Here is a 21,985-nt window from a genome sequence, read left to right as displayed (position 1 = left end):
TGTTGGTTGTTGTTGGTTGTTGTCGGTTGTTGTCGGTTGTTGTTGGTTGTTGTTGGTTGTTGTTGATTGTTGTTGGCTGTTGTTGTTGTTGTTGGTTGTTGTTGTTGGTTGTTGTTGTTGGTTGTTGTTGGTTGTTGTTGTTGTTGGTTTTTGTTGTTGGTTGTTGTCGGTTGTTGTTAGTTGTTGTTGGTTGTTGTTGGTTGTTGTTGTTTGTTGTTGGTTGTTATTGGTTGTTGGTTGTTGTTGGTTGTTGTTGATGGTTGTTGTTTGTTGTCCCATGGGACAATGAAACTTCAAAGGAAAGTGGCTACTGACGAGGCATCTGTGACCACGCCAATGCCTGAAACTGATGAAGCTGAGGAACGGAGGATCCTTGAGTTGGCCCTTAGCCGACTTGAGCGTGATTAACGCACTGTTTACACTCCTCAGCAAATCCCATCAAATCGGAGCACATGTTGACGGGAGCTTAGAGTTGGCGCTGCTCACTAATGGCAAAATATTTTAAATGGCCGCCAAGACCTTTCTCAATAGGCGGAAGAGTCACCTGTATGCAATACGTTGTACATGTCATGTGTGTGCATTGTATATGCATTGGGCTCGAGTAACTCAACAGCATTCGCTCAGTAACACTCAACACTCCCACCATCAAATGGGAATACACGTGTTGAAGCAAGCTTAGAATGAGCGTTACTTGGTAATAACAGAATGAACCCGATGACCTACATGTACGTAAACAGGTGGCTAAATCACTGGTACACAATGCATTCGGCATGAGATAAGCATTTACTCCCTCATCAACTGTAATATGTTCCATGCGGTCGCCAGGTGTGTGTCTCTGCTAGGTAAATGGACGGGATAAGGTATTATGTTCAGTTCATGTTCGAGTCCGTTGTAGTTTTGACAGAGATCGAGATGTCACGCTGGTTGCTGAATTGGATGACGGCAACGCAAACCAATAGTGGTCAGGAAGTTGGTCCACGAGCTGCTGTTGTCCAACGGAACGATGATAGTGACGAAGATGAAGCAGAAGAAAGTGTTAAATTTGTTCTCAGGAAGAGGAAGAGAGTGACGACATCATCCTTGCTTCTACCTGTCATGTTGAATCCAGGATTTCTGGGTTTTGTAGGATCGTTGCCACGCAAGCGTCGGTTCTGGTCGGCTCATGCTGATGGCGACGATGATGGTGTTTGGGAAAAAGAGATCTTGGGGACATGGAGTAGACTTGGACAAGACTTCCAAGGTGTCGAAGATGAGAGGTTCATCGAAAAGTTTCGAGTGACCAAATGCACATTTCTGGCTGTGCACGATTTGGTCAAAGATACCATTGATTGTCAGACGACGCACTTGCGCAAGTGATCTCTGGGAAAAAAACGTCTTGCAATATTCCTCCAATGGATGGCTCATGCCGAGGAATTCCAGCAGTTGGCAAAAGAGTATCGCATAGGTACTTCTACAGTCCATAACATCGTGCAAGCGTGTGTATCTGCATTCCGGCAACTTGCGCCTAAGTTCATTGTCTTTCCCCAAGACCAGCTCAATGTAGCTGACGTCGTCTCCGGCTTTAAATCTCTGTTCCACCTACCTGGCTGTGCTGGTGCCGCCGTTGACGGCAATTTCATGAAAATTCCGCCGTTGACGGCACTTTCATGAAATCATGAAAGTGCCGTCAACGGCGGCACCAGCACAGCCAGGTAGGTGGAACAGAGATTTAAAGCCGGAGACGACGTCAGCTACATTGAGCTGGTCTTGGGGAAAGACAATGAACTTAGGCGCAAGTTGCCGGAATGCAGATACACACGCTTGCACGATGTTATGGACTGTAGAAGTACCTATGCGATACTCTTTTGCCAACTGCTGGAATTCCTCGGCATGAGCCATCCATTGGAGGAATATTGCAAGACGTTTTTTTCCCAGAGATCACTTGCGCAAGTGCGTCGTCTGACAATCAATGGTATCTTTGACCAAATCGTGCACAGCCAGAAATGTGCATTTGGTCACTCGAAACTTTTCGATGAACCTCTCATCTTCGACACCTTGGAAGTCTTGTCCAAGTCTACTCCATGTCCCCAAGATCTCTTTTTCCCAAACACCATCATCGTCGCCATCAGCATGAGCCGACCAGAACCGACGCTTGCGTGGCAACGATCCTACAAAACCCAGAAATCCTGGATTCAACATGACAGGTAGAAGCAAGGATGATGTCGTCACTCTCTTCCTCTTCCTGAGAACAAATTTAACACTTTCTTCTGCTTCATCTTCGTCACTATCATCGTTCCGTTGGACAACAGCAGCTCGTGGACCAACTTCCTGACCACTATTGGTTTGCGTTGCCGTCATCCAATTCAGCAACCAGCGTGACATCTCGATCTCTGTCAAAACTACAACGGACTCGAACATGAACTGAACATAATACCTTATCCCGTCCATTTACCTAGCAGAGACACACACCTGGCGACCGCATGGAACATATTACAGTTGATGAGGGAGTAAATGCTTATCTCATGCCGAATGCATTGTGTACCAGTGATTTAGCCACCTGTTTACGTACATGTAGGTCATCGGGTTCATTCTGTTATTACCAAGTAACGCTCATTCTAAGCTTGCTTCAACACGTGTATTCCCATTTGATGGTGGGAGTGTTGAGTGTTACTGAGCGAATGCTGTTGAGTTACTCGAGCCCAATGCATATACAATACACACACATGACATGTACAACGTATTGCATACAGGTGACTCTTCCGCCTATTGAGAAAGGTCTTGGCGGCCATTTAAAATATTTTGCCATTAGTGAGCAGCGCCAACTCTAAGCTCCCGTCAACATGTGCTCCGATTTGATGGGATTTGCTGAGGAGTGTAAACAGTGCGTTAATCACGCTCAAGTCGGCTAAGGGCCAACTCAAGGATCCTCCGTTCCTCAGCTTCATCAGTTTCAGGCATTGGCGTGGTCACAGGTGCCTCGTCAGTAGCCACTTTCCTTTGAAGTTTCATTGTCCCATGGGACAACAAACAACAACCATCAACAACAACCAACAACAACCAACAACCAATAACAACCAACAACAACTAACAACAACCGACAACAACCAACAACAAAAACCAACAACAACAACCAACAACAACCAACAACAACAACCAACAACAACAACCAACAACAACAACAACAGCCAACAACAATCAACAACAACCAACAACAACCAACAACAACCGACAACAACCAACAACAACCAACAACAACCAACAACAACCAACAACAACAACCAACAACCAACAACAACCAACAACAGCCAACAACAACCAACAACAACAACCAACAACAACAACCAACAACAACAACCAACAACAACAACCAACAACAACAACCAACAACAACAACCAACAACAACAACAACCAACAACAACCAACAACAACCAACAACAACCAACAACAACCAACATCAACAACCAACAACAACAACCAACAACAACAACCAACAACAACAACCAACATCAACAACCAACAACAACCAACAACAACCAACAACAACCAACAACAGCCAACAACAGCCAACAACAACCAACAACAACAACAACAACAACAACAACAACAACAACAACAACAACGACGACGACGACGACAACAACAACAGTGTCTGGTAATATAATGTGTGGTAGAGTTAATGTCATTTTAATGTCATCATTGTGAGCATAAATTTATGCAAGTATATAAGCATTTTCTCAAGCTGGGGAAATATATGCCCGCAGATACTGAACTTGATCAATTTGATGATATATGGACTATGCTGTGCACACACTGCAAACCAAAGTGTGTAGGGTAATATTTGATGATACGATGAAGATTATTATACCGCACAATGCACTATATCCTGCAATATAATTGAGGCACAAGCCTGAAATATTTAACAAAAATGTAGAGTGTTGGAGCCAGCTCCACACGTCAAGAAAGGAGGAATATTAGACAGAAGAATGGCGGGGAGTTTTGCATGAAAATGATGAAACATGTTCAATGTGGGGTCCTGCCCATTAAATGTCCTTGTGACCATATGCAAGTGTGGCCATGCCATCATCCATTATATACCGCTTGCAGTCGAATGGAGACAATGCCACCTTGGTGGTTACCTCCTCATACACTGTGTGGCAATGTGATCGGAGACCCGTCATAGGCCTGGCAGACACACGATGACTGAGCAGTGCATCTACATAGTCCTTGTGGGTGATGGTATTTGCCAGGACTGCCTTCCGAACACCCTTGGCCCGTTTGGCCGATTCCTGCCCGATGTAGGAGTACATCTTCGATCTTAGACCTACAAACTCCACCATGGATTTCCCACCAAGCTCATCTTTGAATTTGCCAACCACTTTCTTATTGGCAGAAGTGTACTGAGGATGGTCAGTGGGAAAGTTGCTGGTGTCATACAGAGACAGATCCATCTCTGCATAAACATCACCGGTGGTTATGTGCACAATAACAGAGTCGGTGTCGGTGTACAACAGCCGGATTCTGCTACCGTACTGCTCCTTCAGCACATCGTAGTAGAAGGAGTACATGTGTACCTTTGACAGGTCTAGTATCGACATACCCACATAGACCGGCTTGTTGAGCTTGATCTCAGTGTGCTGCTTTTCTATTCCGACAAGCCCGTTCGGGAAAATGTCGTGCCGCACATATGTAGGCTTGCTCACTGCCCTCAGTACCTGCTCCTCACTTTCTTCTCGCAAGAGATCGATGCGTATTCGATTACGAACGTTCTCCATCGTCTTGCCAAAGACTGAGTTGTTCATCAGCTGCAGCACACAAACAGGCAAACATGACACATGAGAATCATATCATGCCATTCCTTCACATCAGCATATTTTTCAATTAGCATACTCCACGTCACACTTGCACCATACATGCAACAACAAAAAACAACAACAACAACATACAAGACTGCACACAACGGTTGCATTTACCTTGTAAAAGCTCTTCTCAAAGTCGGTTGTAGCCCTCGTGCGAAGTGCAGTGTTCAGATTGATGTAGGGAGCCATCCAGGCACTCTGCTGAAATCCCAACACCTTGTGAACAGCGGTCACCACCATGCCCAGACGCGAATACAGCTGCAGTGTACGGTAGTGTAACACATACTTGGACTTGGGTAGGAGACTGGGTGTCAACTTGACTCCATCTACGGCTGACACTTTGAGCTCCTCCACAAGTGCTTGTTGGTATGGTGATAGCTTATCTGAGAATGTTCTCATCACTTCCGGTGCAAGTGGATAATCATTGAAGTAGTGGTGCAGCGAAGAAGGTACCTCAAGATCACACTCCACAATGAACCCAGTGCTCGAATCTACAGGGTGTGCCAGTATCTCGGACAGGTTCTTGTCACACCAGGCAAACTCAGACGTCGGCATACTCTGGCACATAGCCCAGCCATACAGGTTGTTGGCATCAAGGTATAGCAGGTATGATGTGGGCTCGGCAGGATTGTACTGATCCATCGTTGGGTTGTTGGCCTTGCCGTACCGCTGCGACGCCATTGAGATGCCCCCACGTAGACCGGCTTCGACAAACAGATGCATGTCTACATCCGTGAGCAGCTGCAGTTCAATCTGGGTGAACCGTAGTAGAGCATCCCATGCATATCCTACATAACACCATACAACACACCAGAACACAAACACGAAAGTCAATACACCATGCAAAAAGTATAAAAATACACCGACAAGAAAGCACAAGAATACTAACAGAGAACACCATCTAAAGGAGAGAATGCATTGGACAACAACAAAGACTGATGAACATACCTGGGAGAGTAAGGTAATGGGCTGGATCCAACCCATACGTCTTGTATGCCGTCTTGCGGAAATGCTCAAAGACATCTGCTAGAAGATAGACATCTGTTTGCAAATAGAGGTCATGATAGGCCTCCATTGTACTGCACTCAAATGTCTACGAAACAAAAACGAAACAAAAAACCCAAAAAAACAGCAACGCACGCACACACATGCACACATCCATACACACAAGCATCCACATATCCACAGATAGAGAGCAATGAGTACAAAGAAAATGAGTAGAGCACATCACAACAGCATTCAAAGTCATAAGTAGAGCACAATACAGAAGGCACAAGCTGCTTACCTGCCATACGTTCTGAGCATGGGCATAGTCGGCATCACTGATACCTTCTCCAGTCAAACTAGACTCAAATGCTGATTTAGGTGGCAGCTGTGTCTCATCAAACCGAGCAAAGGAGTCCATGTACTCGTAGGGGTAGACACCCTTACGCAGGAGAAGGTCATGATGGGCCAATGTACGAGTAAGCTTGAAGGCATCTTCCGGAGTGTTGCTCACCAACGAGTCCAGAGAGGAGTTCAAGAAGGCCATGGAGTCGATGAAGCGGTACTGGCGCCACTTGAATGAAATATATTTCTCCATGTTGTTGGCGATGACACTGATCTCACCAACCTTCTTAATCCGCTTACGCTGGTTAGAGTCCTCGTACTCCACCTCTTCAACCTCGGTCATACCAATGTGGGCGATGAGGTGGTGAGCATCGTACCCTTTCAGGTTGTGAAACACAACCGGAATGATCTGGCGATCTGGGTAGATACTCAGCTGAATATTACACTGGTAGTGTGCAGCACCACGGTAGTTGCCTGTACAGATATTCAGAAAGAGGGGAATACACAAACATAGTATACATCTACAGTGAAGGTGATACCACAGACAATACAATTCAATACACCATGATAAAACACAGATGCAAACAGCTACAAAGACATGAAAATGCACTATACACATCATGCGCATATCTACACACAACTGCAAAACAACAAAAATAAACAAAAAATTATAATACTTACCAGTGAGATGATCATGATCACGAACACGATCTTCTCCAAGTACTTCATCACATATCCAGCAGTTGACTGCGTTCTGAAACTCAAGCTCCAGTTCTGCCGTCATGCGAATTGGCCTGATATCAGCCAAATCCTCCTGGATACTGCCTTCCAACTCTTTGAGACTGTCGAAAAAGTTGTGAATGGCATTCTCACTGCAGTCGTCAAACTCGCCACGGACTTCACCGTTGGATCGGATGGCAGCATATCTACAAGAGCATAAAAGAAGAGGGAAAGTAAGAATAAGTGATTTTTTTGAAAAAATGGAATCACACAAAATGCACATACTACAACACGAACACAATTAGGGGAGAACAAGACAAGAAGGAATAACAGGAAGCACTGTGGAGGCATGAGTACAGCAAAAATTAGTCAAAAACAACACCAACAACAAAACATACCTGATGCTGCATGGTACATGACGGGCTGTGCGTACAGTGCTGCTGCCATGCTGTTCCTCCATCGGCTCAATGATGGCCTCCGTATCAGCGTAAATGATATATGGAGCCACCATCCTGTGCTTCAAATTTGTATATTTGAGGATGCTGTCCTTTGCTGTGGGCATGACGACTGGCACGGGCTTCATCACCTGACATCTCTCGCTGTGATGCTGCAGGGAGTCTGCTGTTTTGTGTGCGGAGAGGCATCGGAAGCAGTAGTGTGTTGCCCGCTTGTTCTTATTCTCACATGCACGACTGAAGTTTTTTATCCATGTGAAGTGGTTGTCATGTAGAAGCAGGTTGATGGGAGTCTCCTGTCGCTCGCTGAGATACAGTGGGTACAGATTCCCCTCGTACCCAAACACATTGATTGCAAGACCATTCTGTATCTCCACTTTGGATACATCACGGAGCGTTGCAGGGAACATTACACCGTCGAACCGCAGCTCTTCCACATACTGGGTGTACTTGGATGCACGCTCAGCATGCTGCTCGACGGGGTGCAGCGCTGACAACAACGCCCACATCAAACACCTGTCATCGTTGTTCTTTACGTTAATGATGGCCTTCTTTTTTTCTAATTTCGGCGGGATAGCAGCTGCACCACCTACAGTACACCACAAAAATACAACGAAGGCTTTGCTCAGAGTAACACCACATCACAACTACACCCTCTCGACAATCACGAAAAACTGTACATCTGGTACGAAACATACGTCTACAACTTTCCACAAGAAATTCGACAGGCTTCGAACAAACACTGTCGGATGAACAGAAACTCACCTCGAAGAGGAGTGTACTTTGCTGTCGACACATCCAGCTGCCTCACTCGAGAAACGGTCCAGTTGGATCCGTTCTGCACCCACTTATCAATAAGACCAGTGATCCTCGCCACAATCGTCTTGACTGCACTATCAATATCCCCTTCGCTGAGGATCCGAGCCGGTCTACTTCTAAAAAACGGGACGGCAGACGTACTACCCGTGGCCGACTCTCGTGTCATCTCCACCCTCAAAACTAACACCACCTTGAAAGGGTGAGACTGAAGCTCCTCGAGCAGAACCTGTCAGAGCTCGTCATGATGGCTGCTGAAAAAGACGAGAGGATCAGTGCCTGAACCTGGCAAAGAAAACTTTTTCAAAAAACCACGCACGGCACTCGAGGTGGGCTGTCTGGGCTGCCTGGATCGTTTTGCACTTGGCTCCGCCATCGTCACGTCACCTCCAGCACTGCCTACAACATACTGAGGAAAAAATCTCCCCGTACAGCGTATATGAGGTCGATCACTAGTGCTGACCCGAATTTGCTAGCAATTCTTCTAGCAAAATATCGAAGAATTTTGAAAGGGAATTTGCTGGCAAAATGGAGCAAAATATCGGTGTGTTGGCTGGGAATTGGGAGATTTTACACATATACGGTGCACATGACTCATTTCGGCACAATTTTACCAACACGTGACTCACTTTTTCTCATTTTTGCCAACACGTAACCCACTTTCGGTCAGTTTTCTCACACGTGACACAAATTTTGGAGCAAAAAGGGAGCAAAATATCGAGTGGCCTAGCAAAATGAAAGCAAAATTTCGACAATGCACGAGCAAAATTATGCCGCAAAATATCGAGATTCAGCTGGCAAATTCGGGTCAGCACTATCGATCACCCTACAATGACACGTGTACACCTTGTGTATGCGTCTTTTCCGCAGGGCCACTGAAGGTTGCATGCGCACGCTCCGCGTGCTTATGCGCGCATGCGCAATATGTCACTGCACATCTACGATGTGCAAATCAGGGAGTAGTACGTATTTTACTACTCCCCGGTGCGAATGCACCGAACGTGCACAAGTGCACGGTCGCCACGGAAAAGAACATGATGACATTTATGACATGGCAGGGCCAAAGGTCAAACCCTAGGGGGTCCCGGGGCCAGACCAAGCGCGCCCGATACAGTGTGCCTTATTTAACCCAAAGGTCAAAGGTCAAACCCTGGGGGAAGTCCCGGGGCCAGACCAAGCACGACCGACACAGTGTGCCTTATTTGGCCCAAAGGTCAAAGGTCAAAAAGTGGCCCAGAACCCGCCCCGCACTAACTACTGATGGTCATGCTGCCCGACTCAAATCTGATACACTCTCTTGTAAGGCCCTCTGTAAATTCGGAGCACCTTAGGAAACCAAAGAATGCCAACAGCACAGCAGACTTGAAGAGAACTCGGTCATGCTCGGGCAACACGGGGAGGTGATCACAGGCATCGACTAATTTCCTTAGAGTTGGCATAGTTATGGGCAATCTAGGCTTTACTGTCTCGGTCCCATGGCACCGCTGAACACCCTTCAACACTCTCTTGAGAAGCCAGGTCTCGATCAGGGGATCCTCTAGACCCTGTTCAATGTGTGCATTCCGTACAGCTTGCAAATAAACAGATATCGTGCAAGGGCGGACAGAGCGAGCAAGAAAAGCGCAAAAGCAGCTGAGGGTAAGATCAGAAGCTGGGTAAGGTTGCAGATTGCAAAGGGAGCAGAAACTGACAAAACGACGTTCACCGGCAGAGTAGGTGCGTCTGGTATTAGCAGCAATTGCACAGGCAGCGTACTTAGTAACTTCACTCACAAGACTGCTGGAAGACGAGCACGGTCTGGACTCGGTCGCGCTAACGGAGCATGACGTCGAAATTCCTGCATAAGAAAACGAGAAAGGCAATCTGCAATGACATTCTTGGAGCCAGCAATGTGCACAGCGCTAACATGAAAGTTGAACTCATAGCAAACGAAGAACAGTTCGCGTAGCAACTTCATCACAGCTGAGGCTTTGCACGTGCCCGAACGGATGCAGTCCACTACCGCCGAGTTGTCGCAGTGTACCCGAATCCGGAGCTTAGCCCATTCGTCGCCCCATGTGGCGCAGGCTGCCACGAGGGCAAACAGCTCCTTCCACTCAATAGACTGCAGCATCTGGGCACTGTTCCATGAACCTTGAATCCATTTCCCGTTGTTGTAAGCACCCCAGCCGTGAGTGCCACTTGCATCTGTGTATAGCTGGAGATCTGGTGATGGGGTCCAGTTAGGGTGCAAGAAGAAGGACTTCCCGTTGCACTCACTTAGTAGCCTCATCCACCATAGCAGGTCATCCACGCATTCTTGGGTCAAAGTTATTGAGTAGTGTGATTGCTGAAACCGTGAGCAGAGGGACCACAGACGACGCATGAAGGTACGGCCTGGAGTGATGACACGGGCAGCAAACGAGAGCTTACCCAATAGGGACTCGAGTTGGCGTTGGGATATCTTCCGGCTGTTGATCGTGCTGGCCAATAGCGATCGGAGGTCGTTGAGCTTGTCCATGGGGAGCCTGGCCTCGAGCCGCTCGCAGTCCAGAATAATGCCGAGGAACATCAGTGATCTCGCGGGACCTTCCACCTTTGCTGGCGCTAGCGGCACGCCCAAATAGATGAAGGCTCGCAGCAGGATTGCTAGTTGACGCTGGGCGACAGTATGGCCAGTTGTGACGTTTAGGAAGTCGTCCAAGTAGTGGAATAGGTCGGCAATGGAGAAATGGTTCCGGATAATCCACTCTATGGCCGAGGCAACGGAATCGAAAATGGCTGGGCTGGAGCGAAGCCCAAACGGTAGCACCCGCTCGTAATAGTAGTTGCCTTGCCAGAATATGCCGAGTAGTGAGTGGTCTTCAGCACGAACTGGGATTTGCCGGAATGCACTTTTGATGTCCAGCTTTGCGAGGTACACCGGCTGAGGTGAGGACATAATAGACTCGATTGCATCGTCAATACTGATGTAGTGCAGGGAAAACTGGTCAGCTGGAACTCCGTCGTTCACACTATTACCGGCGGGGCTAGAAAGATGGTGAATCATACGAAGCTTGCCGTTCTTCTTCGGCACCGCGCCGACACCAGAGCAGCGCATGGAGGTGAACGGGGCTGCACTAAAAGGACCAGCAGTTTCGCCACGCTGGCAAGAAGCATAAAGCTGGTCAGAAATAAAGGAGGCACAAGCAGCAGAAGATGGCAGATTAGCAGACTGGACAGAAACGTCGCGCGAAGCAGTGAAACCTATGCTAAAGCCGTAGCGCAGCCCGTTTAGCACATAGGAAGCAAATTCTTTATCAGGGTGATGACGCAATAGAAGCTCAAAACGAGAGACATGCAAAGGGGTATGTACAGAGGAATTATTAATGTGAGGGGGAACAAAATTATGTACACATGCAACAGTTATTGGTTGCTCAGGCTGGGATTGCAATCCCGAACTACTGGGCTGGTCGCTGACCTTTGCCGGAACACTTGCTGCGGGGGTGGTCCTTGCCACAGCGGTTGCAGATGTGGGAGAACCGGCAATTTGACCAGCTACACTTGCCAAGGTTGAAGTTTCGGCAGATGACGGCACCTGCGTTGTTGCGGGTGAGCAGTGAGGATGATGATGTTTGAGCTTGGTGTGCATGTTTGGGACGAAAAGGACACATGTTGCTTGCAGCCGCTGGGTGGACAAGGCTGCACGACTGACATCTATGCCTGGCCTTGCCTGTGATGCACAGCTGCCATGTATTTATGTCAATCGTATCAAAGCGCTTGCCGGGTTGTGAAGCGACAAGCCTTCGAAATTGCTGGTCATACATAAGCCAAGCCTCTGCAAAATACTGCCTGTTGGCCGCCAAGATCATGCACTGGTATGACAGGAGTTCTGCTGTGCGGTGGAGTGCATTGCTGATCACAACATGCATATACAGAGACCATGCTTCTAACCAAGTGGCGATATCGTGCACACGTCTACGAACCGGGCGAGTGGTGTTCACCTCTACGACTTCCAGTGCACCCCCGGATGAACTGGATCTGAGCTCGAACGACTTATTGCTATCAACTGCCCCCAAGATCTCAGGCAACAATTGGTCGAAGTCCACAAACTCACCTCGCAATATCCTATCCTGCACCGACTTTGGGACGTGCAGATTTCCAGCGTGAGGCGGTGTGGAGCACGCAGCACCCATGCCAATGTCGGATGACGCAGCTGGTGGCGCTGGTGCCGCACTTGGCTGCGACAGAAGAGAGGCTCCAATCTCGTCTGTAATGGCAGAACGAACTTCAGCCCGAATAAGTTCGCGAACACCAGTCGGATCCAAGGTGACCGGGGGATCGGCGAGCACCTCGCATGTATCCACAGTGGGTTCGGCAGAGTCGTTTGCTGAAGGTTGAGTTGGACCCAGGTTTTCTCTCTCCATGTCGTCCAGCAATCTCTGAACCAGAATGGATTTCTTTCCGGTGGTCAGCAGACCTCGATCGTCCAGCTCGGCTCGCAGTTCTGCCACCCGCATCCGATGCACAATAGACGACATTGTTTCAGGCACCAACAGTACGAGCTGAACACAATCGAAGCGTCTGGCTAATTAGTTACTCAAAGCTACCACAAGCTAGAAGCCAAACTGAAAATTTGGTGCTGGCACAAGCGAAAATTTGGTGCTGGCACAAGCTAAAAGTCACCACTAATTAGACTAGTCTTTGAAGTGAAGCCAACAGCAAGAAAGAAAGAGAAAGTTCAAAGGAAGCAGTTGTACGACGTCAGGCTAAGCGCGCCCGAATCCATGCGCTGGCAGTGTACTAGTGTGAGTGCAGTGAGCAAAAGTTCAAAGGAAGCAGTTGTGTGACGTCAGGCCAAGCGTGCCCGAATCTATGCGCTGGCACTGTGAGTGCAGTGCACAATGCACCGATGCAGCGGTGCGCGGCAGATGCAGACATGGCAGTGTGATCGGTGGATGCTAACACACACTAACTACATTAGGCCACCCTTTGTTAATTCATTGTTTAACGTCCTTTTTTTCGCGAAAAGGTACGCGGGAGGGCGGAAAAAAAACAAAAGCCCATTCCAAAAACTGGAAACCCCAATCAAACATTTTGCCCAGTAAAGCATGTGATATATACAATATATCTGGGTCTAACGGCACTTGCAGGCATAGAACAACACTCTTTGATGGTACATTGGAGCACATGCCTGATGAATCCAACAAAACAGGTACATAGCATGGAGTTAGCATGTCATGAATTCATTACATCTGGATTTTTACTAGGACACACACCGTACGATATTTAAAAGCCAACAAAAAAAGAAAAAGAACACAAGACAAAGGCATGCCCGGAGGCAAGATTACAAGTTTAAGGTCATGATCGGAACACTGTGAAACTACACAATCATGTATTTACAACTAATTACTTCGCATATTATTGGTAATAGCAATGAAAAGTATGAATGCCGCAGACATCACCACGCAACATGACAATTTGTTCAAGGTTTGGTTTTGTGTGTTTCCAAAATCGATTTTCACGTTCCGATCATCAGTGGAAATACGGAACTAAAGAGATCAAGGGAAAAACAAAGGTTAAAAATCCAAAGAAGTGTGACACATGACGGGTAACTTGTGGTAAGTTTTACAAAAAGTGAGAACTAAAATAAAGAGTAAGTGTGACAAACGGGCATGAACAGTGCAGAAACAACTCATGAACACGGGGTGCAAACTCACGAAAATAACCTAAGTGCTAAAACATGTTCTTTTTGCTTACACAAACTGTTACACTGTTCATGCCCGTTTGTCACACTTACTCTTTATTTTAGTTCTCACTTTTTGTAAAACTTACCACAAGTTACCCGTCATGTGTCACACTTCTTTGGATTTTTAACCTTTGTTTTTCCCTTGATCTCTTTAGTTCCGTATTTCCACTGATGATCGGAACGTGAAAATCGATTTTGGAAACACACAAAACCAAACCTTGAACAAATTGTCATGTTGCGTGGTGATGTCTGCGGCATTCATACTTTTCATTGCTATTATTAAACTTTTATCTCCACGTAGATTATTTGCATATTATTGGTACTACTACTTTCTTGTTTTTTTTCCGGTCGGAGGCAAAAAAGTACGCGGGCGCGGACGTTAAACAACGAAAAAAGAAAGGGTGGCCTTACTGCGACAAAAAAAAAAAAAAAAAAATCATGCAAACCTACCTCTCGATTAATTAAGGTTGAATTGTGACATACCGTAAATACTGTAGCAGTAATGATGAAACTAGCTCCAGAACTTCGAATTGCTTAGATATAGTTTCTTGCATTTGTTCTTTAAGTATTGAAGTATTTCTAGCTGGAAATCTGTTTCAGCTCTCTAGTCTTTTAACATGGTTCTTACGGCATCGCACAAATATGTGTTACTTATCTTCGCGGCGGGAGTGTCGCGAAGCGAGATAGTTTAATTTTGCTATTTTACATGTTTTAGTTCATGTTTCGGCACTGCAGGAATCTGTAGCTTTCTCTTAGTTTATACGGTAAATATTGCACTGTGAACTCTGAACGGCAAGTTCTGCCACATGCACAGTTTGTAGCCTCAGACCCTCTAGGTTTACACAGCCATGCCAGAGCTCGCATTTTTCCCAACTGCTGCATACTGCTCTCCCAAAATAATGAAGTGCGCGTGCTCCGTACGATGTTGCACTGCCACGTTCACTTATCGTATAAATTCTCTTTCAGTCCGAGCAAATAAATCAGTTATCAACTCATCTCCTAACTGTGCACTTGCGGGTTTGTGCCGGTTAGTGACAAGCAGGGCATATCGCACGTACATTCTCAGGCCCGCAGGCATGCCACAGCACTACTAGAGCCTGCGTGTCGCGAGCCATTCGGTACCTTTATTGGAGGCACGGGTGCTGCCGATGGGCGCTGCATAGTGCACGCACATCGGCACCATTGAACTATTCATGGGTACTAAGATTTAGTGTTCCGCTGCCATAGCAACCTAGTAGTACACGTAGCCGTCCGACGGCGCAGGACGCCGCGGGTCGCTTCTGCTGTCCTTGCCTCTCTGATGTGTGATATGTATACATCATTTATAATCATAACCTCATACTGAGTACATGTACGTCATACTTGATTACCAATCACAGGCTCATGATTATTCATGCTGGAATAAACGCTTGCAACACCCCACAGGCTCGTCTCTGTTGGGTGGCATGAGGGTTAACTGTCACTTGTCACGTGTCACTTGCAACTGAGTACCTAGACCTACAACTAACCTACAAGTAGTAGTGTACAGTGGTCATGTACATGTGAATTTAATTTCTGTACTAACTCTTACAGTTCTACTCCATGTCAGCTCACAGCCTCACAGGCACAGCGTCCCAGGGACTTCCCCTATCTAGCCCTGCTACATTTGTATGTGTTTAGTTCCTCCACTGCACACGTACAATGTCTACACGTCATGCAGTCTGCCATCACGTGATCACTACAATCAATCATGCAGCACCTCCTTGATCCATTATGGATCACCGGTGCGATTCACTGCTAGTGCTGCAATCTGGAGACAGAGCCTCAGAGGTAGCCCTTTCCCAAAGGTGCTCGTTCTTTTTGGCCCTTTTTGGAAAAGCCCGTTTCTTTCGCCCTTTCTTGCGTTTCTTTGTGAATATCGCCCTTTTTGAGCTTTTTTAGCTAAAAAAGTGCTACAATCTGTTTGCTCATGCATGCGATCACAGTTTCCGGGTGCTCGATGGGCCTTGGCACGCCGGTTTTTGGGGGGGGGGGGCAACAAGTATTAGTTAGTTGGTGAAGCTTGTACCCGTGTACACAATGCTGTAAAAAGTGGGTTTTTAAACTTTATTTCCTGTTTTGCCTTTCATGGACCCATAAATAGAAGATTGCGTATTCATTTCTCAGCTTGGGTTCATATCTGAATATGTATCATGGCTATGCTTCACTGAAAAAAGAGCACTTTTTGCCTGTTTTCACAGAAAAAAGAGCACTTTTTCAGCATTTTGAGGGACGCGAAAAGCACTACAGTCCATTCAGAAAAAGATGGACTTCTAGCTTTTGGCCATAAATGGGTCAAACTTTGAGTTTTTTTAGAATTTTTTCTGCAATCCCCTATGGAATCCTCTTTCAATATGTTTCTGAAGTTTTTTGTCCAAAAAGCAAGCCATAACAAAAATAGGATTTTGGCCAGGTTTTACCCCAAATGCACTGAATTGGGAAACACCATAAAAATCCAGGCCGTTTGACCCCGCCTGCAACAGCCAACAGTGCATTGTGTGATTCAAAACCCCAGTTCAGGTACCCTTTTTGGACCCTTTTTCAAATTTCAAATCTTGCAGCACTGCACTGTGTACAATGAAATCACGAAAAATCGCCAAATACGGGAGCTCACCAGAGCCCATCTTTTTATGAATGGACTGTAAGTGCGAATTAAAAGAGCACCATAGCCATGATACATGTTCAGATATGAACCCAAGCTGAGAAATGAATACGCACTCTTCCATTTATGGGTCGACGAAAGGCAAAACAGGAAGTAAAGTTCAAAAACCCACTTTTTACAGCATTGTGTACACCGGGTACAAGCTTCACCAACTAACTAATACTTGTTGCCCCCAAAAAGCGGCGTGCCAAGGCCCATCGAGCACTCGATGAATGTGATCGCATGCATGAGCAAACAGATTTTAGCACTTTTTCAGCTAAAAAAGCTCCAAAAGGGCGATATTTAGGCCCCGGCGGATATATTACGGAGCATCAGCAAATCGAATATTCGAGTGAAATTCGAGAATCGTCACGAAAAGCACTCAATCAGTCGAAACTAGGGCTTTGTTCGACTGAAAAATGCCCGCAAACAGAAAATACTTTTCGAATACTTTTCGAATGCTCCGCGCGTGCTCTAGTACACGGCGCACTACGAGTACTCATTCTTGTGCATGTAGCTACTAGTTCTTACTAAAGTACTAGTCGTAGTTGTACATGTCAGTGCACAAGGCACAGTCGAACCGGACTTCTTGTCAATCTTGACGCTTTCCTCTCTCTCGAACTGTGAAAAGTTTTATCAAGTGTGCATTTTGTTTCATTTCAAGTATCCTGGAATCATGGCTTTGTCACCAACTACCAGCCCCGGTATGCCTCCTGCTCCCAGTACTGCAGTAGCCCTGCTGGCGTTGTCTCGGCATCTGCGTCTATGGTGAGTTCCCCGCAGGGAGAGGGCAACTCAAAGTGTGCCAAATATTTGAGGGTCGACCTTACCATGGATCTTGTAGGGCCCACCCTCCGCTATTCGTCCGCGGGTCTCCTGATATGCAAGGGATAGCGGAGGAGCTCGGCCGAGATCCGCCTTTTCAAGGGGTCTCCAAGAGAGATCCTATCGCCAATAGCCTGAATCGGATGAAGCATCCGCCGCTTCGCGTCATCCCCAAAGGCAATGAGAAACAACAGCAACTCCGTTCATTGCACATCTCAAAATCCCAGTCCTCAACTGCTCAAGCTAAAAAAACTCGATTCGAAAATACTGGACTGCGCTACATGCTGAACCTCTTTTTCATTCGAATTTTCTCTCTGATTTTCTTTTTGCCATTCGAATAATCAAATCGAAAATTCGATTTGCTGATGCTCCGTATTAAATGCTAGCATTATATCTAGCATATTTAGCACTTTCTGGAAACTAGCATTGCACTAGCATAATCAGCAGGTTTTGCAGAAAACTAGCATATTCTTGCGAAAACTAGCATATTGTTGCAAAACATAGGATTTTCAACTGTGTACGCATCCGAAAACACTGGTTCACTTCAAATCTTCAATGTCTAGCCCTCTACTACTTGAACTTGTAGTATATCTATGACTCTCGCTGGGAGTCTGGGCACAAGCGTTGGGAAAATAAACTTGTGATGGGTGTACATGAGAAGGCGGTGAGAATGGGAGCGTTTTGTTTCCACCAACGTTTGCCGCTTATTATTCTTTGTTAGCTGATGAAGAACACACGTCATGGCTATGTCCGAGCAAGCAGCCAGAGACATTGTTGATCTAGTAAGCAGTAGCGATGATCACTTTGATTTCGAGTTTGACGATGAAGACGCCTCAGAATCAGAGTCCGAAGAGGACGAGGTCAGGACAGCGTGTGAACGTCTTCCCGAACCAGCCAGAGTAGCGATTTCCCGAAAACGATCTTTCCAGAGAAGTGGGAAAGAGTCCGTCGCTAAGCGTGGGCGAATTGCCGGTGAAAGTTCCACATTGACACCTCGTGGCAGCGTCCACCATCGCGTGCAGCAATTTCCAGGGGAATATTTGACCGTGTCCAGTGGGAAGATTTACTGCAGTGCTTGCAGCCAGACAGTTCAACCGAAGAACAGCATTGTGAAATCACACATTTCGAGCCAAATCACAAGACGGCCAAAGAGCGAAAGTCACGAGCCCAGCTACACCAGCAAGCCCTAACAGCTTCGAGGGAGAAGTACACTACAGACCATAAGAAGGAGCTGGTAGGAACAGGGCTATCTGGTGATCATACGGTAGCCAATTATGTCTTCATTCGAAGAGCCAACGTTGTAGAGTCATTCCTCAAAGCAGGTGTGCCTCTGAGTAAGATAGACCACCTTCGTCCGTTGCCTGAAAGCAACTTCTGTCGCATGACGTACAGCACTCACATGGCACATTTGGTGCCGTTCCTGTTTCAGAATGAGCAGTCTACCATCAAGAAGGAGATTGCATCTGCAGCTCATCTCACCGTTATTTTCGATGGTACTTCACGCCTTGGTGAGGCACTTGCTGTTGTCCTCCGCTACGTCGATGGCGATTTCAACATACACCAACGCCTTGTACGTTTCTCTATACTGTCCAAAAGCCTAGCTGGTACCGAACTAGCTCGAGAGCTCATCACAGTTTTGTCAACACAGCTGCAAGTTCCAAGCCACACGGTTCTTGCCTTGGTCCAAGACTGTGCAGCTGTTAATGGTGTTGCTGTTAGGGTGGTAACAGATCTTTTTGACCCCATATATAGTGGCATTAAATTGAGCATAACGAGCATTAAAACTAGCATAATGTGCCACTTTTACTAGCAGTGCTAGTAGCATAATTGCCGAAAATAACTAGCAGTATCCGCCGGGGCCTAGCGATATTCACCAAAAAACGCAATAAAGGGCGAAAGAAACGGGCTTTTCCAAAAAGGGCCAAAAAGGGCGAAATAAAGGGCGAGCACCTCTGTGCTTGTTGTCAAGCCACATGCCTCCGACGACGCTGTGCGCCTCTTTGCTGATACTTTTTTTCTTTTTTTTACTATTATTCACAAGCCCAACTCGTAAAATAAATAATTATGTGGACAAAAACAAACAGCTACTGAGCAGGGGCTGCACTGGGCAGCAGTGATGGTGAGGCACCAGGGGCTCCACCGACCAAAGGTCTCGACTTCAATGCACGCACCAGGAAAAAGAAGCAGCAATGTAAAGCGAAACTAGATCTAGCTATGGGGAAGTAGAATGGGTAAAGGTACCGGTTGGTGTTTAGAAAGATAAAAACAAGATGAAAAGAGAATGTAAATTATCAGTGGTTGGACTGATGTACCATGTACATGTCAACCAAAACTTATGAACTTTTTCAATAGATCTGACACGAAACTCGCACAAAGAAGTGTCAAGAAAACAAGCTAAATAACAGAAAAATAATAAGGCACCCATTTGATAGTCCAGGGGATGGCCACGCCTGGTAAAAGAATAAACAGAGTAAAGAGAAGAATCATAACAAGGTTTTTTCATGTATGCAAAACACAGCTGAGCACTCTGAGCAAGGCCAGGTGCGCGGATTAGCGGGTCCGGCAAGCGACGAGCTCGAAACATTACAGGGAATCTGTTGCCCAGTACCAGTTGTTGTCTCTCAGGTGTCGGTAGACCTTTGTCTTGAATGACTGAAAACGTTTTTTGTGTGGGCACTGCGACAGCAGCCTGTCAGGAAGGGAGTTCCATGCGTCAATACAGCAGTACGGGAACGACCGCTTCACGACGGATGGAGCTGAGACAGGGAGCGTGTCTGACAGTTGATAGGCGTGGCTAGTGGCATTATTGTGCTCGTTCCTGGTTCTGGGGTTGGCTGGAGAAACGCGATGCGGTGGCAATGCAGCAAGTAGCTGAGGAGGACCAGTGATGAAATGCAATGTGTACATGCACGAGAGAACAGCAACAGTCCGGCGGACAGCCAGACTGGGGAGAATTGCACCAGGGCCAATGATGCGCAGTGCGCGGCGTTGAACATTATCCAGACGTTGGATGTGGCTGGCTGGCGCGCCCATCCACACAAGCGGGGCATACTCCATCAGGGGTCTCACGAATGCCGTGTAGACGGTCGTTCGGCCAGGTGACCTTAGAATGTGGGCCGCTCGTCGGAGAAAGCCGAGGCGCTGCTGGGCGCGGATGGCCACGGTCCTGAGGTGACTAGCGAAGGACAATTTGGAGTCAAATCGAAAACCATGCAGTGATATGCTGGTTTCCTCCGGTACAGGGGTACCACCAAACAGGATTTGGGGTAGGTCTAGGTGAGTGCGTCGGAGGGTCGCAGTAATAGCCTGTGACTTGGTGGGCTCGAAAGATACTTTCCACCGTCAACCCCACTCATGCAGGAGGTTTGTAGATACCTGCAAGGTGTGTGCAGCGTCCCAAGGGCACTGAGCTGAGGATACTAGACTGTACAGTGTCGTATCGTCCGCGTAGGCCTCAAGCTTAGCATTGCCATCAAGAACATCGGCAGCGTCATTCACGTATATTAAAAACAGCGTAGGGCCCAAGATACTACCCTGGGGCACCCCTGCAGAGATTGGGTAGAGAGAAGAAATCTGCCCACCGACTAAGCACTGGAGTGAACGGCCGTCAAGATAAGACGATAGCCAGCTATGGAGAGTGCCATTAATGCCGAGCTGCCGGACCTTGTACAGGAGGCCCACGTGGAAGACCCGGTCAAAGGCCCCCGGCTATGCCGACTGCGAGAATTCGTGCCGCGCCACCTTGGCCAACGATGTCCACCCAGGCGTTATGAAGCGCCTGTAGTGCGTCTGCCGTGCCGAGACCTCTACGGAACCCAAACTGGTGGGGAGCGAGGAGCTGCTGGCGCTCAAGATGGTTCATCAGTTGGCGATTGACAATAGTTTCCATTACTTTGGACATTATGCATAATAACGAGACTGGGCGGTAGTTCTTCAGAACAGAGCACGAGGACCGTTTGTGGATCGGCACCACGTTAGCTGTCTTCCAAGATTCTGGTTGAACTCCGCACCTGAAACAGAGAGCGAATAGCTGGGACAAAGGCTTCGCAAGTTCTTTGGCACACTTCTTCAGGACCCGGGCTGAAATGCTGTCAGGACCAGTCGCCTTTGATATGTCGAGTCGCGCTAGCAGACGGTTCAGTATTAGAAATGCAACGAACGAAATCTCTCGTATCTGTGTGTCTCAACATGTTTCTCTGTCTGTCTGTCTCTCTATTCTATTAATCTCGCTATCTATCTATCTGTCTGCCCCTCTCTGTCTCTGTCTATGTGTCTCTGTCTGTGTCTTGGTTTGTCTGTATGCCTGTCTTTGTCATTCTCTAGCAGTCTGCCTATCTCGTTCTGTCTGTGTGCCTGTCCCTATCTGTCTGTCTGTCCATCTGTCTACCTGTCTACCGGTCTCTGTATTTCTGTCTCCATCTGTCTGTCTACGTTTCTCTGTCTGCTTCTCTTCTTCAGTCTTTCTCTGTGTGTCTCTCTTTGTCCCTCACTCGGTCTCTTTTCTCTGTCTCTATCTTTTATTCTCTATCTGTTTTTTCCCTCTTCTTCTGTCTCTTCCGTTTAGGAGCCGCATCTGACGCCTGATCATGGGGTGGTGGCGTCCCACGGAAGCAGAAAGGTGGTTCTTGACCAGGGAGT

At 47.1% G+C, this 21,985-nt stretch overlaps 1 protein-coding gene and 1 long non-coding RNA gene across 2 annotated transcripts in view; one reads left to right on the top strand and one right to left on the bottom strand.

Moving 5' to 3' along the window:
• Positions 1 to 21,985, top strand: part of LOC135811240 (uncharacterized) — a 143,902-nt gene that overhangs the window by 26,997 nt on the left and 94,920 nt on the right. The gene's annotated exons all lie outside the window — the stretch shown is intronic.
• On the bottom strand, positions 3,634 to 5,242 carry LOC135811239 (uncharacterized). Its single transcript, XM_065324439.1, has 2 exons — positions 4,951 to 5,242; positions 3,634 to 4,782 (listed from the first exon to the last, which is right to left on the bottom strand). Exons 1-2 carry the CDS (start codon positions 5,233 to 5,235, stop codon positions 4,021 to 4,023), a joined length of 1,047 nt encoding a protein of 348 aa, XP_065180511.1. The 5' UTR covers positions 5,236 to 5,242; the 3' UTR covers positions 3,634 to 4,020.

This window comes from Sycon ciliatum, chromosome 3 (assembly GCF_964019385.1).
Source record: "Sycon ciliatum chromosome 3, ocSycCili1.1, whole genome shotgun sequence".
Taxonomy (NCBI): domain Eukaryota; kingdom Metazoa; phylum Porifera; class Calcarea; order Leucosolenida; family Sycettidae; genus Sycon; species Sycon ciliatum.
Note: the sequence above shows the minus strand (reverse complement) of the source record. Positions and strands in the feature narration are given on the sequence as shown.